Source organism: Pagrus pagrus (genome assembly GCF_965226575.1).
Source record: "Pagrus pagrus genome assembly, chromosome: 5".
NCBI classification, from domain to species: domain Eukaryota; kingdom Metazoa; phylum Chordata; class Actinopteri; order Spariformes; family Sparidae; genus Pagrus; species Pagrus pagrus.
Genome location: NC_140189.1, coordinates 19,372,886 through 19,398,462, shown reverse-complemented (window position 1 = coordinate 19,398,462; position 25,577 = coordinate 19,372,886). Strand labels below are relative to the sequence as shown.

The window sequence follows — 25,577 nt, the reverse complement described above, 5'->3', positions numbered from 1 at the left end:
TCTGTAGGACTCCAGACAGAAGTTCAAATGAAGCAAAACTGAACTGATTGTTTTCACGCAGCTGTTCCTTAAAATACACATTTCAGTAAAGTCTCTCAGGATCATTCCTTTCTTTGCGTTTCAATAATTTATCACAGTATGAATGAGACTGTTTTTCCTGAAGAAAACAAAGCAGGAAAACAGCAGTAGCCCACATACGGTGTATGACAAACAAATTAAAGTAAGTTATGAAAGTATGAACGGATGTCCTTCCTAACAGACATCTAAACATGTCATAGCAGGAAAAGCACTTGCGTATTTAATCAAATGACTGATGACAGCATCAGTCATTCCCTGCTACTTTGCGTGCATGCTCACTCGTTGTAATGGTGCAATCGTTAATGCAGTGACTCACATTTGTGCTTTTTTCCTGCTATGACAAGTCAAAATGTGAGTTGTGAAACAGCCCAACGCTCACACACAAGGTGTCATGACAGAAATTAGGTTTCATTTTCAGTCACAATGTGGTGAGCAGTGTACAGACTCATACTAACCTGAATGCTCACTTATTACACCCCATGAATGCAACTTATCTGACAGGGGCACAGCTGCTTTGTTGAGGAAAGAAAGGTGATATCTCAGTGTTGGATATCACACGTTTCATTCAATTCAGAAAGCAAAATGCTTGCGAGTGAACTGCAAATAAGGTGGCATGTAGCAGGCAGCTGCACGGTAGGGGAGCAGTTCACCTTCCACAAATCCCCTGCAGAAATATATAGATTAAACAATCTGTTTTATTATAGTGTTAAATATAAGGAGGTTAATATTAAGAACAATGTTTATTTACTGTTATTGAGAATTTTTTCAGAGTTTTGCATGAATCAAATAATAAACTTTGTCCATCCCTGCTGCTTCTGTTCATCTCTCTACCTGAAATACAGCCTCTGTGTGCTCAAAACAAAGGAGTGAAATAAAGATATTTTAGCTGTTTCTCATTTTGCTGTCCACCCCAGTAAAGTGAAAACCTTCAGGGAGACACAAGAGGCCGCTCTTGAGGTGAAAAGGGCGAAAGGCAGCGCAGTGGTTTCCTGATTTGACAGCAGGGGCTTGTTTTACAGCACAAAACAACAAGGATGAAGATTTCAAGCGACGATGCGGCAACACAGATAATCGAGGAGAGGTTTAGGTAGCTGAAAGCCGTCAGTTTTACCTTCAATCTCTCAGTTTTGAGCTACGAAGTCGACCCCAGAGGGAACTTGAATATCGACTGAACTGCAGATGAATGTCTGTGCCTTAAGTGTCGCTGGATTTGTTGTTGTTAGCTGCTAATGCTAACCATAGGAAGTTGCGAGCTAGCTGGCCTAGCAAGCTAATGGTTAAATTGGGGGGGGGAAGTCAATTAGCCGCATGTGTTTGATTTACTTAACGCTGTCCGGCGAGTAAACTCGGCGTTGTGTGTCTGATGGAGCCAGCTAACCTCGGCTTCAGTAGTTCAACAACTGCAGCTTTGGCTAAGCTTTTGAAGTACCAGCCGTAGCATTAGTAGTGTTACCTAGCTCCCCAGTTAGCCACCACCATCCCTGAGAGAATGAGCAGAAAACACCATCATTTAAAAGGAGCAGAAGTCAGCTGCTGCGTGAAATACTTCTTGTTTGGATTCAACATTTTATTCTGGGTGAGTAAACACAGCGTTTCTTATCGTTTGCCTGTCGGTAGCATGAGGAAAAGGCGCTAATGTTGCTAACTTAAAAGTCTCATTAAATATTCTGGCAAAGTTAGCTTAACGTTAGCACCATTGGTGTTGGTGAGTTGTAACTTGGCTAAATGATCCCTGAGGTCTCAGTGCTATTAGTATTTAAGCTAGTTAAGCTAATAACAAAAGCATTAAATACGTTTTTCCACTGCTTTTTGTTGTTGTTGTTGTTGTTGTTTATGTGTGGCACCTTACATAACAGATTATCTTGTTTACTTGTTAGTTTTTGGCACAGGGCAGCAGTCAGGTGAACAATGGTCAAGTCTTTTTAATTGGCAAAAACATTGTTGTCCTGACTTAAACTTAACAATGTAAAATGTAACTTGTTTAACCTGTACTTATTCTCAAGTCTTTGTTTCCTTATTGACTTGTGGACAGCTGGATCTTTTCCTTTCATAACAAAATGAATCATTGTTTACAAGTGGGTGCAAGTCACAAATACCACCAGTCACTTGAAACACTTCACTGGCTAACTAAAGTTTCTAGAAGAGCAAAGGGACCTCAGACGATGGTGGGAATAAGAGTAGCTGATGTTGATGATAAAGCCTGGCTGATGTTAGTTTCCCTGCCTGAGCAGTGAGGATTGGTACCATTGTGTTTGAGTTTGAGAAATGGCAGTCTCATCTGTATTGTTAGGCCAGTGTCAAGTGAGCCCACATCTCCCTTACAACAACCCCCCCCTGAATCTTTATCCCTACTCAGTCTGAAAAGTCCCTCTGTTCATTATGCGTCACCCCTCCCTCCTCACCCGTCTGCATTGCCTCTGTGCGGCTGGTGTAGTATAATGTAGTCTGTGGGTGAAGGAATGGCGTGTCTGTGTGCCCCAGAAGGTCTTCCCACACACTGCTGGAAGGAAAAGGCCACACGGGCCTGAATACCACCCAGCCCTACTCTTTTCAACCACTCTTTTCACCCCCACCACCACTATAGTGCTCGGGCTCTGCGGGACAGCATTGTTTCTCTCACTCACACACCCACAGACGCACAAAGAGGGACGGTGGTAACAAAGACTGGCAGGGGGGAGGATTGGGTGTGATTCTGTGTTTTCTCCCCTCATATGCTTGTTCTGTCGACTCGTCAGGCACATGGGATCCACATGTATTCCTCCTTTCGTCACCACCTCTTCAATCCTCAACACTCCTCCTTTGAAATGTAGGAGTATTACGCTCCGTCATGTCTTTGGTGAAGCTGAGGGTGATATGAACTGCCACAAGCCAAAGAATAAAAAAAACAATGCTCAGATACATTTTACAATTGGCCTCACAAATGAAAAGTACTCTGCAATTCATTTGGCCTGCGTAATCAACCAGGAAACATTGAGTCATAGGGCTATAGTGTTGTCTGATTCATCTTGTGTTCTTTCAGACCGTTTGACACTCGGGCCAAGCTAACAGTCCTGTGTCTTTAGCGCTTTGTGAAACCGTGGAACAAGTTCCAGCTCGCTGGCTGTTTCCGTTAATAATCGCTAGAAGATGTTCTCCTCTTGTCTGTGTGCTGCGAAACTGGATTTGACAGACAAGCCAGTGCATTGCCGAAATAGAGAGAGATGGGGGGTTTATTCTCCACAAATCAACCCATTTGTCTCTCCTATAGTGATCTTGTCAGGCTTGAAAATGCTGCCCAAATTGAGACAGAATGCTTGTAAGGCCCTAAATATTGGGAACAAAATGGAGCAATAAAACCTGGAGCCTTCTCTGCTGCTGTGAATTCTTCCAGCGCGCGAGCTCACTGCCGACAGCCAGACACTCTCACCCGAGAGAACAACACACCTTCTCTTGTCCTAACAATAGAAGCATTCCTCACATCCACTTAATTAATCATATTTTCTGCCTGAGCTGCTGAGATGTTTGGAAGCACTGCATGCCGTAATTAAGAGCTTGTTAAGCTGTAACCAAGTTGCTGAGTTGGTTGGATGCAGGCTGTGTGTTATTAGCCAGCTACAGCTCTGAGTGCCTGTTCACATTTGGCGCTGAAAATGGGGGGGGGGGTTACGTGATCACATCACAGGTGGTGAGTGAAGAACAAGGTGTGACTGCATCAGTCAAGGCACGTTTAAAAGTACTGTAGGATTCATGTCTCCACATACTCTATGTATTCATGTATCTCTGATTCCATTGGAGGAAAGCATTGTACATTTTTCCCTGTGTGTGTGTGTGTGTGTGTATAGCTGAGCTGAAATAATCAAATTATTTATTGATCGATCGATACACAAATCGATCATTTAAAACGTTTTGTCGGCCAGACAAAGTGTTCGCTGGATCAAGCTTTTTAAATATAAACATTTGTTTTTCTTTGCTAAGTCAGATGGTTGTTGGACTGTTGATCTGATAAAATAAGGCAATATTTGTACGATTTCTTAATGACTCATTAACTGACAGCTTAAACGATTATGAAAGTAATTACTTGTTCCAAATCTTCTTCTCCAGAAGTAAGAAAACATGTTTGTTTGGTACAAACCCCAACAAATTGGAAATTATGATGCAAAAATGGTCATCAAACGTGTGTCTCAAGTAAGATCCAAGTCACTTTTTCTTGAGCAAGTCAAGTCAGGGTAGATTAATATTCATACATTTAATTTTGTTAAAAAAGCTTCTTGTTCTTCTTCTCAATCAAAAGTGATTCCCTCCCCTATCATATCGCAATTGAAATATCAAAATAATCGCAATATGTTTATGTTGTCCTGACGTCTTTTGTGTAGCAGGATAAGCTCTCTTAAACACAGTTGATGTCAAATAACAGCCATTTCCCTGTCTTCTAGTCTTATATCTGAGGACAAATGTTTTTCTGTTTAGTGGTATTTGTTCTTTGATAACGATAAAATCAAATGTAAACAGAGGAGCAAAGCAAAGCCGCTCACAGGAGGATTTTTCTTTTCTTATTGGTTCTGATTCCTGTTCTGATACTGTGTCAACTGCAGTCTGTCTCAGCTGGGTCTCCACATTATCTGGATATAAGATAGTAACGTTGAACAGGACCTAGCCTCAGCCTCGAGGGTTTGTTTCCATTCCAGTCCGATACATTTGGGCCCTGATACTAGTTTTAGTTACATGCTGTTGTAATTCATCAGCCAAACAGATACATTGATTTTTGCAGTGTCAAGTGTAGAGGAGTGTGAACGCACGAATACGAGGGGGAAGTGTTTCTGTGCTGCAGAATCAGACAAGCTGTTCGCTATCATATCATCACGAATGGCTGCGTTCACACGGCCGGCCACATTAGGCATTGAGCTTTTTAGGGAGTCACTGAAAGGTCAGTCTCTCTTAAGTAAGTCTATACCCTGTGCATTTGTGCGTGCGTGTGTGTCCAGGCAGCGTGTAGCTTGGTTTGTCTGCTGGTTAGTTGAGGTTAATGGGATCAGCTGGCTTAGGGAGGCATCTTCTCAAGTGTTGATAATCTCTCTGTCCAACCCCTCGCTCCGGGACACACACATCTTACCACTGCCTTTGACAGAGAAATAACCTGAGCAGCCTGATTTGAATAATAAGGCAATGTCAAGGACAACTAGCTCCAGACCTTTTGTTTGCTTGCACACTGATAAAACATAGAGGTACAATGATAAAGGCAAAGAGATTTGATAGAATGATAAATTATGTACAGAAGAAAGGCAAACAAATTGCTTACTAGAGCAGGTGAGACTTAAAGGAGCAAATCCAAAGGGCCCTTTGAAACGTCTCCAAACAAACCTGAAGCAATGAGGTATAAACTAAACAAGAGCACAGTGCTGTGGTTTTCTTGGCTCTATTGTTTATATTCTCAAATTAACATCTTGGGTTTTGGGCTGGAACAAACGTTTTTTTTTCATTATCGATCAATCTGCCAGTTATATTCGCAATTTATCAACTCATTGTTTAATCTATAAAATGTCCAAATGCTTCTTTTATCCAACCAACAGTCCAAAACCCAAACACACTTAATTTACTATCATAAAGGACAAAGTAAAGCAACAAATCCTTAGGTTTAAGAAGCTGCAACCAGCAAATGTCCTTGAACAATGACAATTATCAAAATAGTTTGCAACTAATGTTTCTCTCGATTGATTAATCGACTGTACGTCACAGTTCTACTTACGATGTGTTTCCACTTAGTTTTTATCTACTGCTCAGTGAAAAGCAAACCACTATCAGGGGAACATATTTTCGTCCCGGGCGGCATTGACAGAGTTAAACACAGGTAGTGTGTTTCAATGCCACCGACTGACCTGAATTTGACTCTGGCTGCCAACATTACACTGTGGGAAAAGTCAGATAAAAGGAAATATCACAAGCCCAGCACAAAGGCAGGTTCACTTCAGTTTCAATGTACTCATTCACTCAAATTCACTTCAATCCAAACCTTATTGTCCCACGAGGGGAAGTTCGGTTTGAAAACAGGGCTTTAAAAAGGCACATAATACGGGTACGGAAAACGCTCTCAAGCTTGCATGTTTTAGATGTCGATCGCCAGTCTGTCCTTATCTCGAAAAGTCCTCAATTATAGCATATTTTATGACAAAGGTTAATGGAAGTATTCACCGACTATAAAAAAGGTTCAGAAATAGTCAAAGAAATCATGAGCCAAAATGACAGGGTACCAGGCATGGATACCTCATAGCTGTCTCACTTACTGCTGCCTTCGAGGTCGCTTCAAGCTGTGGTGGGGGGAAATGCAACTTGACGCGCATTGAAGTACTTTTGACCGGAAATAATAACAAAATTGTTCATATAACAGAAGTACTTTTCTGGTGTCTGGCCCGTGTTTTATTTTAGATGCACCCGAGTGAAGAGGCGATTTTTTATTTTTTTTTCTCTCTCTTTCTGCTATGTCGGATAGTTCACAGTCAAGAGGAAGCGGGAGAGATGGGAATAGAGGGGGATGGGAAGGGATGTGTCCATACTGAACCACCAGGGCATCCTGTAATTGATGATTCGTGAGCAATTAGCCAGAAGTTGTATATTTATTTTAAGTGGCTATAATTTAGATGGAATGCTGCATGATTACACATTCACACATTCAGTATGGATGCTGCACTGGTATTTCTGTACCTCTGGTAAAACCACAAATGTCTGGTTTCCCAACAATATATGGATACGTCTTGAAGCACTTTGAGGCAGCACTAGATTCTGGCAATGTTCCCACTCAAATGCAAGCTATTCCTAATCATATCTGGCTAATAACGACAATTTTAATGTTTCCTTAGAGTAGAAATGGTTTATATCAACTCTAGTTAAGGAAGTACACACTTGTGTGCACGATATTATACATGGAAATGAGACAGGAAGAACATCATATGAGTCAGTGGGCAGGCATTCAGTAGAAAATGACTTCCTTTGGATAATTATAATAATCTTCTTTTCTCTTTAGGCTGCAATAAGCAACATTCGTGTAATATTCCAGGTGGGATGGCAGCAGATAGGGCATCAAATCCTTACTGGAGCAAGTGTTCATAATTCAAGCCAAGATGGCTTGAAGTGAACTTCCTGTTTATGACACCTGGGTATTTGAAATTCAATAGGTCGCGTTAATATGTCATTAATTTTAGGCTCTGTGCAGCTGCATCGTCTCACTTGGAAAGAAGACCGGTTTATTTTAGCCCTCAGGTTCTCTCAAGGACACTCCTTCATGGGCTGTGTCCTGAGAAAGCTCCAAGACCTGAAGTAAAAAGGAGTTAAAGTCAGAGATTGTGGCCAAAAAGTCGCACCCTGCTATTTAACATATACAGGTTTTGTGTTGTCTAGCAAGGAATAGTTATTGGCAACGCAGTGACGTCCAGATGTAGATTTCTTTTTCATATATTCAAATAAAACTATTGCGTGCGGTGAACTGTTTGTTCTGTATACTGTTGACATGCTGTTGCTATCAGAAGATTTTCATGCAGTAATAATGCATATTGGATTTAAATTCTATGGAGCAACAGTCCTGGTTGAACCGTCAATGTCATCAAAGTTATTTTGCAGAGTACTTCATTAGTACGTTTATTGTAATTATTTCTGGAACAACATATTGTCCAACAAAACGCAGATGGTGTTGCTCTCTTGCAGAGATAAAAAAAAGAAAAGTATAATATGCTAAAGAGGGTTGCCAAATGAGTATAAGTATATGTGTGGGAAATACTATTATACATTTAATAGGTTTCATGTATTTGGAGACAATCTACGTTTAAGGTGCGACTCAAATGGTCACTGCAGGCACCCGCAGGCACCATTTTGGGACACCATAGTAGAAAATGAATTACCTGTTGTTGTTCATAAATAATATCCCAATTCAGTTAAGAATCAGAGAATATTGCCAACATTTAAAAATGAACTGATTTATCCAAAAGTAAGTAGATATATAACCATTCATTATACTTTTAGATGGAGTTGTGTAATAGCAGTTTCAATGCTGTAAATTGAAAGTTGTTTTCTCTCTCACATTTTCTTTGTGCTCTCTTATCAATCTGTGTGGATTACTGAGATTCAGAGACTAAATGGTTTAATACTCCCTCTGTCAGTCTAATCTCTTCTACCTGATCTCCGCCTGCTTACCTCGACTCTTACTGCACGTCTCTTTCCAGCTGAAGCCACCACCGCACCCTTCACTACAACCTCTTACGTAACCACCAGGCCAACCCTGTTGTTTGTTTATTCTGGAACACCGTCACATTGTTGGTCTTGTTATGTGTGCTGAAGGATTCCCATCGGTTTACCTGCTTCGCCCGATTTAATCAACTTCCCAAGAATATTATTTATCCAAATTTCAATGGAGCGATTATATTTCAGGCTCTGACATTATGGTGTGACTCAGTTAAGTTGATTACTGTCCCAAATCTCTTAGGCATGATCTTGTGGCAGCTAAGCAGTTGATGAGACAATAACATTATATGAGTAACACCACACTGACCAGAAATGTGTGATTTTCACTGAAATGCAGCCTGATTAATATAATCCTGAAGCCTTACTCATGTTTTGTTAAATTTTGTGGTGTTTTTGTCAGCGGGTATTCCCGAGCAGTCACCTAATGGTTTTTAAAGTTCTCTTTTTTTGACATGTTTTAAACTCTGAGCCCTACATCTATCCTTCATGAGATGGGAGGCTAATACCAGAGGGATTTTCCTTAACTCTCAGGATATCACATCCTCCAGTGGCCCAATGCAATGACTCTAACCTGCTATAACCTGCAGATGTAATGATTCACTCTTTCCACAGAAGGTTAAAAGACGTCTTCTCTGAATTCAGTTTGTTTTAAAGGCTCTTAAAGCCAATTTTCTCAAATAGGTTCCTTCTATAAGTGCTGGGGGTTCTACATGAAGGCACACCTGCCTGTTTTAGACAAATACTGGTTGTCACAGGGATGCCCTGTAACCTCTTACTTAAATAAGACAGAATACGCAGTGCTTGTCCACCTCAGTCACTCTTACATACCATCTACAGGGCTCCAGGGTGCGACTGTTGAGCGACCACAAATCTGTCAAGTGCGACTGAACATCTTCATTAGTTTAGCAGGTCTGTGTGTTAAAAACTTTTGTTACAGGCTACATTTTTTTTAAACACCTACTATGTAAACACTTGCCCTTTAACAAATATAACCCTATATACTTATTTTCAGTAGTTTAGCGTGTAGCGTGCAGTGGGATTTTATGCGCATCTTGTTGCGCCCTGTACTGCTTATTTCTTGTAACTTTATTTTTGTTTCAACTATTGACGATATTGCAATTTATTGTTTATTATGCTGTGATTTTGATCAGAAAAAGATCAAGTCTGGAGCCCAGATCTATACAGGTCCATCTGTCTGGATGAGTACAGATAAAACCTATGTTGAAGCCTGTTAATTGTAGTTGAGTTGTTATTGGAGATTTCTGTATTTGTGTTTTGACTGTGGCCTTCTCACATATTTGATGCGGGTGAGGTTGTGCCGAGAAAAGGTGATGTCATGGATAAGTATGGATCCATCCGTGTTTTAACATTATAAGAACCATGATATGAAGACAGTTGTTGGGTTGTTTGCATATGTTGCCAGGGAGACGCCACAATAAATCAAACGTGAACAAACCACACCCACACAGTCCTGATACAAGTTGTCGCATGTTAAACTTCTATAAATATGTCACTGGGAAATGTTGTCTTATCTTTGATTGATGCTTAGAAAGTCTGAGACGTTTAACTTCATCAGCTCATGTTTGCTCTCCGTCTGACTGTGGAGCTTCTTCTCTCTGCTTTGTTTTACAGTTACTAGGAGCAGCATTCTTGGGCATAGGCCTGTGGGCATGGGCGGAGAAGGTAAGTACAAACACATGCGCACAAACACACACTGTGGTACCAACACACATTATCTTAGTACAGCACGATTGCCTCAACAGCATAGCTAAAGTTCTTTCACACATTCCAGCGTGTATAAGCTGGAAGTCCAATTTCCAAGAGAGTTTGGATGAAAACAGCACTTGTGAGAGAAGTGGTGGGAATAAAGGCACCATCCCTGTAATGCTTTGTAGCACTAAAAGCATACTACCTGATATTGATAAGCGTGTCTTAGTTGTCTCAGGATATAGCGACAAAATGGCAGCAGCTTGCAGAGCTCCAAGAGATCTCCAAATTGTACTGCAGCTCTGACTAGCTCGCAGACAGGTAAAGAGAAGTCACATTCATCAGGTTCATCTCGGCTGTCTGTCCCGGGGTTCCACTTCATTCTAGTCTGTTAAGATGTATTAGCACGTTAAAACACCAGAGTGACTGAACTTAACAGCACAGGTGGATGTATCTGCTTCAATTTCCTGTTGGTAAAGCTCATTTATATATATAGCAGCCTCTGCAGAGAGCAATATTGTTTTTGTGTCCTTTGTCATAAAAAACGGGGAAGTTAATAAACAGGTCCGCTGTTGTAATGTGTTGCGTTCTGCAGAACATGATTCGTTGATGCCTTTATTTGCGGTGCAAAAGCTAAGAAAAATTGACCTCATACGTAAATAAAAAAGGTGCTGCCATTAACCTCTCAGGTGCAGTGGATTACAGCCACTCCTTCCAATCGACTTAACAGTCAATTTGTTCATTAATTATCTCAAAGTCGTACCAGTCGGTTCAGTAAATGCTGCACCAGCGTGGAAGCATGTACCGATTAGTAACGTCTGGCCATGAACTCTGTGCAAATAGGCCTGCACCAGAGTACCTTGGTGGAACAGCGTGAATAATTTAAGGGGATTAGACCAAATGATGAATAGCCGGCCTGTAAAGGCATAATGGTGAGTTAGGGTCTCTGTGGCTGAGATGATTAGTTTCTAGCCTCCTGCATTCACCCAGACTAGTTTACTGTTTCAGGGCCTGATGCTTAAATTCAAGTGACGGCACTTTATATCTGCACCAGTGCCATAAAAACACAAGAATGCACCTTCATCCGGTAGATGTCCCGTTGCTCAGTGCAGCGGGAGCTTAGCTTAAGCAGCATGAGATTTCAGCTTTGCGGGCTTTAACTGCAAGTGTTTGACGCACTAGATATGACAAGCAAACAGGAAGTCAGAACTGAGAGCAGTTTGCAGATGGTGACGCTGGTAAGACGTTTGTCACCATGTTGACCTTTCAAGACAGTGAGATAAACAGAAAGATAATGCATGAACCAGAATATGTGACATATTTGAACAGGTTTTTGTGCTCACAAACTGCAACACCTTGTCATGTCTGACATTGTGACATGTTACAGTAAGCCCACCCTTTGGCGTCAAGGTGTAATTTCTGGTAGAGACATTTGTCAGTGCGAGGCATGATGCGGAATAGAGAGTGACAGGAAAACATGTTGGACACACTGTGGCCTCGGGCTGCGTGGGAAGGATATGCAGAGAGGAAGGACAGATGTCTGAATGTTTACTGAACTGTGCCTCTTCTGATGAAAGTTAGCTGTTCTATAGGCTGGACGGAGATCTGCTAGAGAGTAAAATATTGTTGTAGATACATTTATTAAAAAAAACGCACATCCGGGTGTTTTGTTAATTTATTTAGAAAGCAACACACTTGATCAATACGATTCTAAATCAGTTTACAGTATTGCCTTTTTATTACATTTTTTCTGCTGTACTTCTGCATCTCTGAACAGGGCTGGCAACCCCAGTTAGCCTCTTTAATGTGTCATTAGTTGAATTCCTACTTCTTCTCTTTCACATCACAAGCTCTGTTCAAGGTTAGCTGTGTTTTTGTAGAGTGAGAAAATATTACTGGGACCTTGTAATAGAGATAGGAAGGATTGATTTTGGAAGTATTACAGGCAGGATTTTAACCGCTCTCTTTCGTCTTTCTTCTTTTCCCTCAGGGCGTGCTGTCCAATCTGTCATCCATCACAGACCTAGGGGGCTTCGACCCTGTGTGGCTCTTCATTGTCGTCGGAGGGGTCATGTTCGTCCTGGGCTTTGCTGGCTGCATCGGAGCACTCAGAGAGAACACCTTCCTGCTTAAATTTGTAAGCCAGCTCACGACTGTTAACGCAAAGACAGTTTTTCAAACATTTCACACCCCCTTAGTTCTGCAGTTCACACCAGAGCCGAGGCTGTAAGTACAGCAGGCGTCACTGGACTCGGGTGACTCACCCATGCCAAATGCTATGGGCGGTTGCATGGCACGAATATGTGTTATCTCATCAGAAAGTAATAATCAGAATAAATGTTCTGCGATTCATTAGCCAGCAAAACATTTTCTCTCTGTGTCAAGTATTTTTTCCTTTTATTTGGACTTCTTTCTTTGTATTTGACCTGTAAATAAGGAAAGATTTCCTCTGAAGCCCAAAGCCATGATGGCACCAGTTTGGGAGATTTATGTGGGTTTGTCTGTATTGATAAAAACATGTGACTGATGGAGACAAACTTGCCTATTTGTTGCTGGCTGCGATTCTGAGTAGCTATTAACTCCAGCCGATGTCCATTAGCAGCAGTAAGTCAGGCGTCAGAGTGAGGAGCTAATGTGGCTTTTGTGCATTTATCGTTCGCCCAGTCTGCTCTCTTCCTACATTTACTGTAAAGCAAGGATATAACGGGACCTCTGGGACTGCAGCTTTTTGTTGCCACATTCGCACTCAGCACATCAAGACAGGCCCAACAAGCATCCCTGCACAGGGACAATTACATCAGAGCGGTTGTCCCTAATTCTTTTACATGAGAAATGTGTCTTTAGTGTTTTGATCCTTTTTAAAACAGGAATTTCTTGGGCGCACCCAGATTCCCTGATTGAAGTGACAGATTTATTGTGTTCTGTTTGTGTGTTTTACTCTCGTGTGTGTCATGTGCTTTTCCAGTTTTCTGTGTTCCTGGGTTTGATCTTCTTCTTGGAGCTGACAGCAGGGATCCTCGCCTTTGTCTTCAAGGACTGGATTAAAGACCAGCTGAACTTTTTCATCAACAATAATGTTAAGGCATACCGCGATGACATCGACTTGCAGAATCTCATTGACTTTGCCCAGGAATATGTGAGTCAACCTGTTTTCACTGAACTTGTGTCAGTAACGGTTAACCTCCTTGTGAAGTTTCATATTTCTTCAGTGGAGGAAGGCACTCCCTTGTCTAGAAATGTTTATATGAGTTTCAGCACTGATCTTGAATCAGCTCAGTTCTGGGCAGGAAGGAGAATGAGTCAGCCACTGCAATTGTGGAGTAAATGATATTTCCTTCAAATGGTTATCCAATTATGTGAATGAAACAGTTTAGGTAATTGGCTCCTGTGTGTAAACGCTGGGCTCAGTCACAACGTACTGTAAAGGCGATTAGATTTGCTGTTGTCTCGCCATTTGTGTCTCACTATCTGTACTCGCTACCCACCACAGTAAGCTGGCTGCCCACCCAAGCTGACCTGAGCCAAGCTCTAAAGAGTTGTTTCAAGACCAGATCAGAGAAAATAACTCTGTCTGTTTAACCGGAGTTGGCTGTCTAATCTCTGCCCGTTGTAACTGCTGTCTTAGTGGTCATGCTGTGGAGCTCACGGGCCCGACGACTGGAACCTGAACATCTACTTCAACTGCACTGAGCTGAACCCCAGCAGGGAGCGCTGTGGAGTCCCCTTCTCCTGCTGTGTCAAAGACCCTGCCGTGAGTCATTAAATGATTATAATACATCATTAATCATGCACATTCTCCAGTGCAGAACCATAATGATTAGTAGATAAACAGAAAATTGATCAGCAATTAATTTAGTAATTGAGTAATAAATTGTGTATGGAAGAATGCTAAATATATGTTGGTGTCAGCTTCTCGAATGTGTGTGTGAATATGTGCATTTCTGTGGCACATATGTCCATAAACTGAATGTCTTTTTTGGTTTGGGACTGTTAGTCTCACCTAACAAGACAGTGGAGGTTTTTTTACGCTTGTAGAATTGATTTAGAAAGTAATTGAAAGTGCTAAAGAATATTTGGCTTTTTTAAGTCAAAATACATCAACTTCTATATCTTGCAGTTCTTGACTGTAGTTGTAAAGTTACTCTATAAAGCATTCATTGCTTAATTTATTTCTCCTCTCAGACATAAAGAGTCACCTTTTGTGTTGTCATTGCAGGAGGATGTCATCAACACACAGTGCGGTTATGATGTTCGGCATCAAGGGGTTTGTATCTCTAGATCTTTACCACTTCTGCACATCTCTGTAGCTTTCAGTATAGTTGAAGCTGCTGTAAGCGTTGTTGTCATTATAGCTTCTTGTCCATTTTGGAGTTAGCCATCCCCATCCCTCCTCTCTATGTCACCTCAATTGCACCACTCATTTCTGTTTTTCGAGGCAGCTCTCTTTGCCTCTTTCTTTTCTTCAAGCTTTTTTCATTGTTTGGCCTGTTTGGTAGTATAAGCCTTCACCGGCAGCACTGATCTCTGTCCTGATTGGATAAAGTGGGCAGGGATACAAGAACATTTTTATTTCTCTTTCATTACATGAGCAGGGGATGATATATCTATATGGGTTACTGACCAAACACTATTACAGTGATTACTGTTGGAATATAGAGCTATTTGACACTTAATTTAGTAAGTAAATAATGCTTACAGCATTATGTTTGTTTAACTTCATTATACAGTTCTCTTTTCAGGACCCAGTTCTCTGAAAATTAATTTTGTGTTTATTAATGTTTTTCAATTGAATCTACAAAGCCTAGTACAATTATAGCAGTAAACAGAACCAGTTCTCATTCACAGCACAGTCACTGGCAGTAGTGGAGCTTGATTGGCAGCCCGTGCCAGCGTTTCTGGCTAAAATTACGTAAAGCTGCTGAGTGGAATTACTCCTGAGGGCGAGTTGATTGACAGGCTGCAAATCTGTTTGATTGAAAGGATCTAAGCAGTTGTTGAAGGTGGAGTGGCTGTCAGGTTCATTTGTGTTGGTCTTCATTGTTTGTCTCAAACCCCCAGTAAAATGGAGTAATGGTTGAAATAAATTTAAATGGAAGCAATAAAATAGATTTTATAGAATCTAAACTTCCTCGGAAAGAAAGACGTAGAAAATGTTCCTTTTTTAAAACAGTTGGTAAACACAGCAAACCCGGAGAACATAAAGGGTTAAATAGCACACAGTCTCCTCTGCGAGCTTCGTGCCTTAATAACAGATTGTTCTTCTAACAGGGATAATTAGGCTCCAGTTATAGCCTAGAGAGCAGCCTTACTACACTCTGTAATTGGCGACTCAGTGGGTTATGCCAGTCCGTTCCCTTTCCCTCTGTGTGTGGGTGTGGTGGTTACAACTCACTGCACTGCAGTCAGACAGATTGCTGTTGCTAGGCGCACTGCAATACAGTGAACCACCTGCCACTGAGTCAGTATGAATTCATTTTCTCTATGTGCTCTTCTGCTAATGCCCTGGTCATTTGACATTTTGCTAAAACTATCAGTAATGTGTGGAAAGTTTCCCGCACAGCTTGTTTATGGAGTGCTGGCTGTGACAAAGGAAGAGCAGGAGACATGAGGAGGACAGCAGCACAACAAAGGCAGAGGGCTGAAATAGCTTCAGAGGAAGTTCACAGTCAGAACAACATAGTGTTTCCTGCTATTTTATTGGCTGCCAAAGGGGCTCCCTGTACCTCCCATTGGTTGAAAGCTAGCTTTCAGGTTTTGCAAGAGAACAAAGGGTTTGCCTCGTTGACTTGTCTTTTAGAGTAACAAAGAGAGCATTGTAAAGAGTCCTGTTCACACCCTTTCTAGTGTCTTTGCAGCTCTAAATCAGACCTTTTTCTGAACAGACATCAGCAGCTGAACCTGACAACACAAACGGCCATCTGCCCAGTAACAGGAAACAGCTTCTGCCTGTTTGTTCAGTCCTCACAGGGTCCTCTGAATACACTGCCTTGATATTCTCCATGATGTCCAGACATTGACACATTGTAATCGAAGAGTGACTCAGCTCTCACTCACTCCTCATTCCCTCCTCAGCAGTGAGGAATCAAAATGCTCTGTGTCTTTTGTTAAGTCACTCATTAGTCATAGGACAGAGCGCAGGTGTTTGTTTATCACGCAGAAGGCCAGTGCCCTCTCTGAGAACTGAAAAAAACAGTTTATTCACTCTTTGTTTTTATTTACATCTAGTCTGTTTTTGTTTTTAAAAAGGAGCTGGATCGGCAGAAATACATCTATACCAAGGGCTGTGTGGTACAGTTTGAGAAGTGGCTTCAGGACAACTTGATCATTGTAGCTGGAATCTTTGTTGGTATTGCACTTTTACAGGTGAGTCTTTGTCTGTTGACTGTATACATAAGGAAACCCTGTGCATTTAAAATGAGGTGTTTACCTTCACTAAACAATATGGCTGGGCTCTTGAGTTTGTGTCATCACTGCCATCTAGTGGTGGCAACAGGTATCCTCAAGCAAACCTCTGCAATCACAGCAGTCTGCTCTTTTTATTTTTTTAACAGTATCATTCGTGGTCTCATCCTCTGTAAGCATCTCTTGACTTCATGTCTTGCGTGTCCTCTTCAGATTTTTGGTATCTGCCTTGCGCAAAACCTGGTGAGCGATGTCAAAGCTGTCAAAGCCAACTGGTGACAGGAGATTTGAGGCGAGGAAGCCCCGCCCCTCAGGCCCAACCAGGGCGACACAGCACACAAACAGTCCCGTCCAGCTGAGGGCGGACAGCCGAGGACATTCGAATCTTGTCTCCTTTGCCACCCAGCTAAGCAGCACATATACACTCTCACACTTGTACACGTGCAAACACAAAGAGTTTACTTCCCCATTTGTCAGTGACACTTGAAGGGATAGAAGAATATCCCACACAAACCAAACAGTCAACACTTTGTTTACCACTCAGCTGGGATTTTTAACCCAAATATAAAGAGGACGTCCTGCCTACGTCTTTTTGTTTTTCTGTTTCTTCTGATTTTGTTCTGTGGACACGTGTATTTATGGGGTGCAGTTGCACAAGTGACTTCTGTCAACTGGGAGATTGGAAGCCATGGATGAAAGTAAGAGACAACAACAAAAAAACAAAGGAAAAGTGACAATAAGTCTTGTTTTTAGGTCAAGCATGACATTGTCTCAGAGCCTCTTTCCACTCATCAAAGAAACATCTCCTCCTAAAAACAGCCTGTTTTTAACGTGTATCCCCACTTCCTGTGTTGGGGGTTCGTGGGTGGATGGCCAGCCGGCCAATAAACACACGGATTCCTCTGCATTGTCATGTTTCTCCATCATGACCTTTTATGACCACTGAAAAGACTCTGAACACTGGCCGGACAAGTCTGCAACTTCAACTCGTGTCAGGAGATTTAAAGTCTAACTCGAAATGTAAAAAAAGAAAGTGCCATTAATTTCCTGTGATACATTTTTCCTCCTTCCTGTTCTGTAAAATCTGCACCCCGCCCCACAATACCTCAGGGCCTGGCCAAAAATACATACTTTCTGCCACCGATTATAAAAGCATCTCTATGTTTTTATTTTCCATCCATGTCTGTTGAAGTTAGATACACTTACTTTATGCAGAAAACACTGACCGTTCCTCAAAAGTCGGCCTGTTTGCCCTGCAGTGATTGTATTATCTGTTGATTTACTGAAGGATATTGTATTGTATTATATGGAGCGGCATGGTGTGGTTAGGATTGTGGGACTATGCTATACAGGGAAAAGGGTTTAATGATAGTTGAGATGGTGTTTATCTCTAAGCATCCCTCAGGCACATGGGATTGCTGGTTTGGGGCCTTTTTTACTTGACCTATGTTACCACATTTGTCTTATATTTTGTCGTCTGCATAGCAAAATAAGAATATTTGTCTGTTTTTAAAGATGTCCTATATTCATGCTTTTATTTCCTCTCCAACAATAGACACAGATTTCTATTCTGGGATTCTTTGTTCGACTTCACCAGGCACCTGTTTTTACCTCTGACCCATCAGTCAACTGCGAAACAGCCTCTCATTGTTGATGTTGTTAGCAGTCCTAATGGAGACCAAATGATATCAGCTGGCCACAAGCTAATTGCCAAGGTTTTGTCTGGCTGTGATTCTGATATTGTTAGGAATGCCAGGAATAACAAATAGCATTTCTAGACAGCCAAAATGTGAATATATTGTCCCTTTTTATGTGGGAAGTGCCAGTTGAAAAGAGAAATCAAACGAGAATTAAAAATGTAACAGTAACGCTTTTATCTTTAATTCAATGTTGTGTCTTTTGTTTGGACTGGTTTTTAAATAGAATAGTAAATACATGCTGTTACTTTTTAATATTAGCCTCAACATAACATGAATGCTGCTTTAACTTTGACTAGATTATTGATATGTAGTACAGTAACCGAGCTAACAAGTCTCACATGAGTCGAACAGTTTGCCATGTTTCCAGGCTGAGGGAATATTTGATTATTTGTTCTTTCTCAAGTTTACACTTTGTACTCATTATGTTGCCCTTTGTTCATTATAAAGAAAACATGACATTCTAAGTTTCCTATGAAGCTTTTCATCTTGTCCATGATGCTCACAGAATGTAGTTTCCGATATGACTGGATTCACTTGATAATGTAATGTACGATAATGTACGTTTCTGTCTGCATTTAACCACATATGTTTCTGGTTGTAGCAGTATCATTCAGACCCGAAGCACAGGCAGAATTTGGGTGGGATTCGCTCGACCACACGCAAGCAGCTCCATATATAAACACACACGCAGCCAAAAGAAAAACCATGCTTTGAATTGCAGCACTCACAAGTTGAAAGATGGGTGGCATTAATATTCTGCGAACAGTTCACCAGAACTTTTGCTCCTTCAGAACCTGTCTGAAGAATATATATAAATATATATATATACACATATAGGAGCTTATTCAGTAACGGCGCCTTATGATCGCCTGCCGTGCGTACATGTCACATGCTGCTTTCACCCACACGCTCCCTCCTCAAAACACTGTCTGATCTGACTGCACCTGTGTCAGAGCCTGTCATTTTTATGTATTTTTAAACACTGGGCTCGTTTGAAAAAAGGCAAAACACAAGACAAAACGACAGTCACTTGATTTAGCCGTCACGAACAGAATAGATCCAGTGAAGCACAATGCATCTGCATCCGAGTGACGGGAGTCTTAATGACTTCTCTCAGATGAAATAGATGAGCGGGAGAAGGAGAAGCTCATTCATTTCAGCGCCTTAGGTGTAATCAGTGAGCGAGAGCCTCCAGCAATCTGAGGGAACAGACGCTTTTTCCGTCAGATCGAATGTAGAAACATTTACAGGATAAAACGCAAATCACAGCTCTTGCAAATTCTCACCCAGAGTTGCCACGTTTGCCTGATGCTACATGATTCCTCCTTTATTTATTTCATCCTGCTATGCTTAATGTGTGTGGGCCTCTTTGATTTGACTGACTGTTGTAAATCAATCTGTCTCACCCGAGTTTAGAAGATCAGGATGAAACCAGTGGGTTTTTTTTATTTTTCCCTCCTCCATACCTTTCTAGGTTAATCTTTTAAAAAAAAAAAAAAAAAAAAAAAAGTGGGATGAAACAGATAATGTGTGATTAATTAGTTCAACAAATCTTTGAAGTGTTTTCATTTTTTTTTTCTCAAATCACCCTTAATTGAAAGTGTTTGCTCACGGTCTTAAACACCCCTACCCTTCGTTAAAAAAACCTGCTTATCCTTGCGAGAAGTTTTTGTGCCGTGTGTGATAAAATGGAGGGCTGCTGCCTTTTTGAGCGATGCTGAGGATCTGGCTGAAGGCAGATGGAGGCCAGGGGTGTCAGTTCTGCTGCAGTACGGAGCTGCGGCTCTTAAAAAGAAAGCATTCTCTCTCGCTCACTCGCACTCTCTCTCTCTACTGCTGTGTCTGGATGGATATGCCAATAATCAGACAGTCACCTTGGTAATAAGGACAAAATAATGCCATAATAATGGGCAGGAGCAGCGTGGCAGGACTTTAATATGCAGACTCTACAAAGGTGACTTACTGGACTGTTTGTTTTCACAGCTTTGGGTAATTCTGGCTTTGTATTCCTTTAATGTCGGGGAGAGGGGCAGGGAGAAAACCATGCTAATTATCCTTTGTCCTTTATCGTAATGGCCTTTCATCATGAAACACCCTCTTAATTTCTCTGCCTTCCCCGTGGCCAGTTAAATCATTCCAGAGGAGGAGCCTTATGCATACCATGAATGTACCAGTCTGTATCAGCATGGACCTACTGCTCCACGGGCTGTTGGAAGCTCTTGTTACCCTTACTGCAGCGCAATGCACAAGACAAGTGAAGTTTAGAAATGTGAAATAAAGAGTGGTCTTTAGTAATGTTAATTTTAGATGTTATTCTGGTTTTTACATTCCTTTCATGTGAGTGTGCAGATCTACATGGGGACTTTATATGCATTCACAGAGCATTTAAATCATCAGTTAAACATTATTTTGGTTCTTAATCACCTGTTAACAATGTGGATGACTTCTTAATATCATTAAAATCATCATTTTTGTTCAGATTTATCGATCTATATTTGCATTTTACGAATTAATTAATTGACTGAACTTTTATCATGTATGCATATAATACAAAGCAACTGCTAATGTCTTGAGATTTATTTCCTGCAAAGGTGAGCAGCACATCAGATATCAAGTCTTACCTCATCATGTGCAGATGCTGGTCACATTAGAGCGCAGAGAGGCAGCGTAATGAACTTGTTTGTGAGCATATTAGCAGCCGTATCTCAGTGGTAAGGACTGACATTTATGTCCCGCTTTGTGACATTTGATCAAGACACAAGCGCTGATCTGACTAGAACGAAAAACACGTTTTAAGTTGAAGATGTTTACAGATTTTTCTCACAGTTGATTCATACGGTTGCAGTACTTGGTGATCTTTCAGCCACACAGAAACCACTATAAATAAATATCCCTTCGTTCAGCTGGGGAGCAAAAACATTAGTTCTCAGTTTTACTTACAGTTTGTCGGTTTTTAGTTGTGTGTCGATTGCAACAAAGAAAAACATTCTCTTTCAGTTTAGACCTGTCTGCACAGATGGGTAGCCTTGTAAAGAAATGTATATGAGAACTGTGGGACATGGTCTGTTACACTGTATATTGTGATCAAATATGCCTCTTTCATATATTAAAGGATTTATGATAACAAAGGTGTGTTTTCTTTTTTAACTCAAGCAAACATGGGCAATAAGTTCATTTACTCTAGTGCTGTATTTACAGTTTTAACTTAAATACTTTCCCCTATTTTATACCTCTATTCCTGCATTTCAGGGGAAATAATGTACTTTTTACTCCACTACATTTACTGTACTTGACATCTGTGGTTAGTGATTATTTTTCAGATTAAGATTTTACATACCCCACATGTGACTGGCTCATAAAACATGACAATCTGTTGTAGACAAAAAGTAGATAAAATCGGTGCCACATTGACCGACTACAACATTAAAGGTGCATTATGTAAGAATTCGTCACCTGTTGAATTCATACTCAAAACGAACAGGGGGTAGCATGTCACCAGCGTAAACGCTAAGTACTGCTAACTGTGCTGCCTTTAGCTATTTAGCTGAGTTAGCAGTCTGGACTGTGAGCTCAAAGTACCGTGGAGTGTTGATGTTTACACCGCTGGCAATGAAGCTTTGGACTGGTACTGGCCATTGCTAGCTGGCTAGCATGGTCACTTCAGTAGATATCTCTACATTGACGTGAGAGTGTCAAACCCATTGATAACGTGACAAATTTAGTAATTTTTTTAATCTTTTCAACAAATTTGTTATATATTGTATCTTTAAAAGGTTACTTTCATATTAATGCAAAGTAAAAAATAATATATCAGATATCCAATTTTACTTATTTTGTTTTAAGGATCTGAATAGTTCTTTCTTGAGGAGGAAAGGTCTCAAGAAACTGACACTGACATTAATTGTCCCAGTTTCACTGCAATGTTGTTTGTAAAGTTTACTGTAATTATAAAATGCTTTAATTCACCATATGATGGATGAGTCAGCCAATAGAGGGAGACAAATAGTGACTGTGTTCAGACGCTGACACACTTCTGCTGTGACTTCATCTTTCAGACCTGGCAGGCAGCAAAAATCCAATGCCAATAAATACAGATATACTAAACAAAGCATTCAGACAGCACCAGCGTTTGTATTGTGCTCTTGCCATTAATGGCTTTTTCGAGATCAACTAGAAACTGTACAAATCCATCCAGTAACCTGCTATTACAGCTCTGCCTTAAGATGTTGAGATCAAAGAGAATACATTCAACTAAATTAATCCATCAACTTCAGAGGCTATTGACATTTTTCTTCTACCATGCATCTCAAAGATGAAACGCTCCACTTGAGCAGCATGAGCAAAGTGGAGCTGTTTCCTTGACAATGAACGAACGACTTAATGGACACAAGCTTCAGCGCTCTTATGGCCTTTGTGTTACAGTTTGTGGCCACAGGGAACAGCAGCGGATGATCATTTGTAAACCTAGCCAGCCTTGAAAATTTATGAATTTAGTGTCACACCTGTTTACATAAAGCATGGGGCTTCATGGCCGCAAGGACAGCTACTGCAGCGGAGGTTTATCCTTTTTGATTTGATTTAAAGCGGCTGGTACCATGAGCATTATCTGTCCAATAAAAAAGACTGGCCTTGCATTTTTATCTGCACTGGAAACATCATGTACAGTAAGCAGCCACAATCAGCTTCCATTTATCCACATAGTTCATCATTTAAACCATACTGATAATTGTATTTATTACAGACTCTGCAGTCTCTTTACATGAGCTGGTGCTACTGTAGCTTCCTGAGTGTATTCTGCTCTGTAACAGAGCACAACCCATGCTAATGCATCTGACCCCGTGACCTTAACAGTAGATACAGTAGCTGGTGTCCCACGTGTTAAACTGGAACCTTGTTGTATCCATGTATACACTTAAAAGATGGTTGGAGCTCCAGCAGTCATAATTGAAGCCTGAATCCACGTGCTGCCGGTTTGTTGATCTGTGGTGAAGTCGGAGACCGGTTTGTTTCTTCTCTCTTGAGGGTTTAATCTTACCTAAAGCATGGATTAATCTCATCATCTAGTCTGTGGTTCACTGAGCCTGTTGATGTGTGACTCAAGTGACTCCAAAGGGCTTTGCTTGAATACCAACTGTGCTTTGAACGCTTCAAATTAAGGTAATAAGGTAATCATTTTTGTTCTTTATAACATGAATAAGACATTTATAACTGTTATCGATATCATAATAAATAAATTGATTGTTAGATTAGAACTGTTTATAGACTGCATGAGAATGTATTTCTTATAATTGTTTATAATATCTTTACAATACATTTATAGACTCTAATGAACCATTACTAAGCGTTTTTGTTGCTTTATTAAAGGAAAAGCCCACCCAAAAATGACAATTCAGTCATTATTTACTTACCCCAATGCTGATGGAAAGTCAGGTGAAGTTACTTAGTCCACAAAACAGTTTTGTAGCATCTCCTTAACAGCTGAAGTAGATGGGGACTTGTTTTAAAATGTCAAAAGACACCAGAGAAAATCATAACAAGGTTCCATACAGCTCATCCGGCGTAATCCAAGTAATCCTTTTTAAAGATCTGCACTTATCAATTAACTATGATTTCTGGAATGACTGTTGATCTAAAGCAAGAGCAAATGTCCTCCATACAGCTTGTCTGGTGTAATCCAAGTCTCCAGAATCCCAGAGATCCAGGACTGATGTGAAAAGACAAGTTACTTTTTAAAGATGAAATCTGCACTGTAGCTGCTGAGCTATAAGTGTAAGCGCGCATCTCAACTCAGGCAGGCACACAAACTCAACTACATGTCAAAGATTCTAATTAATCTGGGATTTTGTGGTTTCCAGAGACTGGATGATGCCAGACGAGCTGTATGAAGCCATTTTATGTGTTTTTGGGTTGTGTTTTTTTTTTACTTCAGTTATTTAGGAGAATGCTGCAACACTGTTCTGCTGTGAAGCTCCAGAAATGTTCTGTGGACAAACTTCATCCGACTCATCTTCAGCGTGGGGGGAGGAGATAAAGGCTGAATTTTAATTTTTGAACTGTTGAACAAATGGTGATCTTGAATGCTTGAAAAAAAATGTGTAAATACCAACTAGCTGTCCAAAGTGCTCTTTCCTCTTCTTTTTGAAAAAATGGTTTTATTATTTTTCTCTCAAGGCAATTCAACAGAAATACAACAGAGGATGAATAATACATACAGTCTTCCTCTTATCCACCTCCGTCCGATGCCCATCCACAAGACATCAAACCCTGACCCCAACCCTGTAGGTCAAATGAAGACCTTTTCTAAAAGATGAGTGCCTGCAATGCAGTAAATACAATAAACAAAAGCTCCAATTTGTCAAACAGCGTTGAAAATAAAGCCAAGACCAGATTCATATGTGCCCAAAAGTGGTCAAGAGAAGAAATACAAATATTTACAAAACATAAAATCACATATCAATATAGTCAGATACTACATGTTATACTAGCTTTAAAGTATGTAATGGAAAGATTATTTATGTGTAATACAAATACGTCACATTTTAACACACACTAGTCTTCAGAATAATTTCAGATTGTTTGTCCCTGGTCTGACTTTTGTTTCTTTAATGTTAACTAGAAGGCAGCCTCCTCCTTCTGCTTCTTCAGAACTAAATACTCAAATATTTCCATGTCTGATCTCCACCGTCGGGGTAAATGTTCCCATGAGATGCTGTTAAACAAGGCTCTCTCTCATCTTGGAGAATTTCAAAAAGTGACTGAAATGCAAGTAGGATGTGGTATATAGATATAGGTCACGCTTTATTGCAAGACAGCATCAAAACCACGTGACAACGTGTCTTGCTAATATCCACGCGCAAGACGCTTCTCCATTTAGTGGTTGGATTGTAAATCAGTCCTTTGTTTTGAGTTGGTGGATGTGAAACCTGTATATATCAAGAATTTGTCTTCCTATCTGTGTCTTACTGCAGGCGAGGTGGTAGTGAATCATTCTTATTTTTGTCTTTGAAAAAAGGCCACACACGTTCATTTACACAGTACAAAGCACAACAAATCAGACTCATCCAATGTCATCCAGTTTCATAACTGCTTTCACAGCTGTTGAATGTTCTGTCAAGGTTAAACCTGGACCACCTACAGTAACAGAGCGCTCATTTCTCTTCTTTATAGCTGCTTTTCTTTCTCTTTATTTTTGTCTATGTCACATTTTTATGATAAACCTTCCAAAAGTTTTCTTACCTGGTTCACATCCCCTACTCACTACTTCAAAATGTTTTTTGTTTTCTTTCTTCTGTTTGGAGTGTCTTTATATGTCCTCCTATTGTTTTTCAGTGCTGGGAAAAAATCTTTGAAGTGGAGAATCAGCAGTAAAAAAAACATTCCTTTCCTTGTACGGCCCGAAACTGTGTGAAGTTTCCTTTAACAACATAAAAATGACGACAACAAAGAAATAAAAAAGAAATAATTTAACTACTTGAATCACTATGG

At 40.5% G+C, this 25,577-nt stretch overlaps 1 protein-coding gene across 1 annotated transcript; it reads left to right on the top strand.

Annotated features, from left to right (window-relative positions):
• The first annotated feature begins 1,047 nt into the window (after window positions 1–1,047).
• Window positions 1,048–19,605, top strand: tspan17 (tetraspanin 17). The gene is made up of 8 exons (XM_084353379.1): window positions 1,048–1,654; window positions 9,916–9,966; window positions 11,981–12,127; window positions 12,956–13,126; window positions 13,616–13,741; window positions 14,207–14,254; window positions 16,237–16,353; window positions 16,606–19,605. Exons 1-8 carry the CDS (start codon window positions 1,568–1,570, stop codon window positions 16,669–16,671), a joined length of 813 nt encoding a protein of 270 aa, XP_084209505.1. The 5' UTR covers window positions 1,048–1,567; the 3' UTR covers window positions 16,672–19,605.
• Window positions 19,606–25,577: the final 5,972 nt, after the last annotated feature.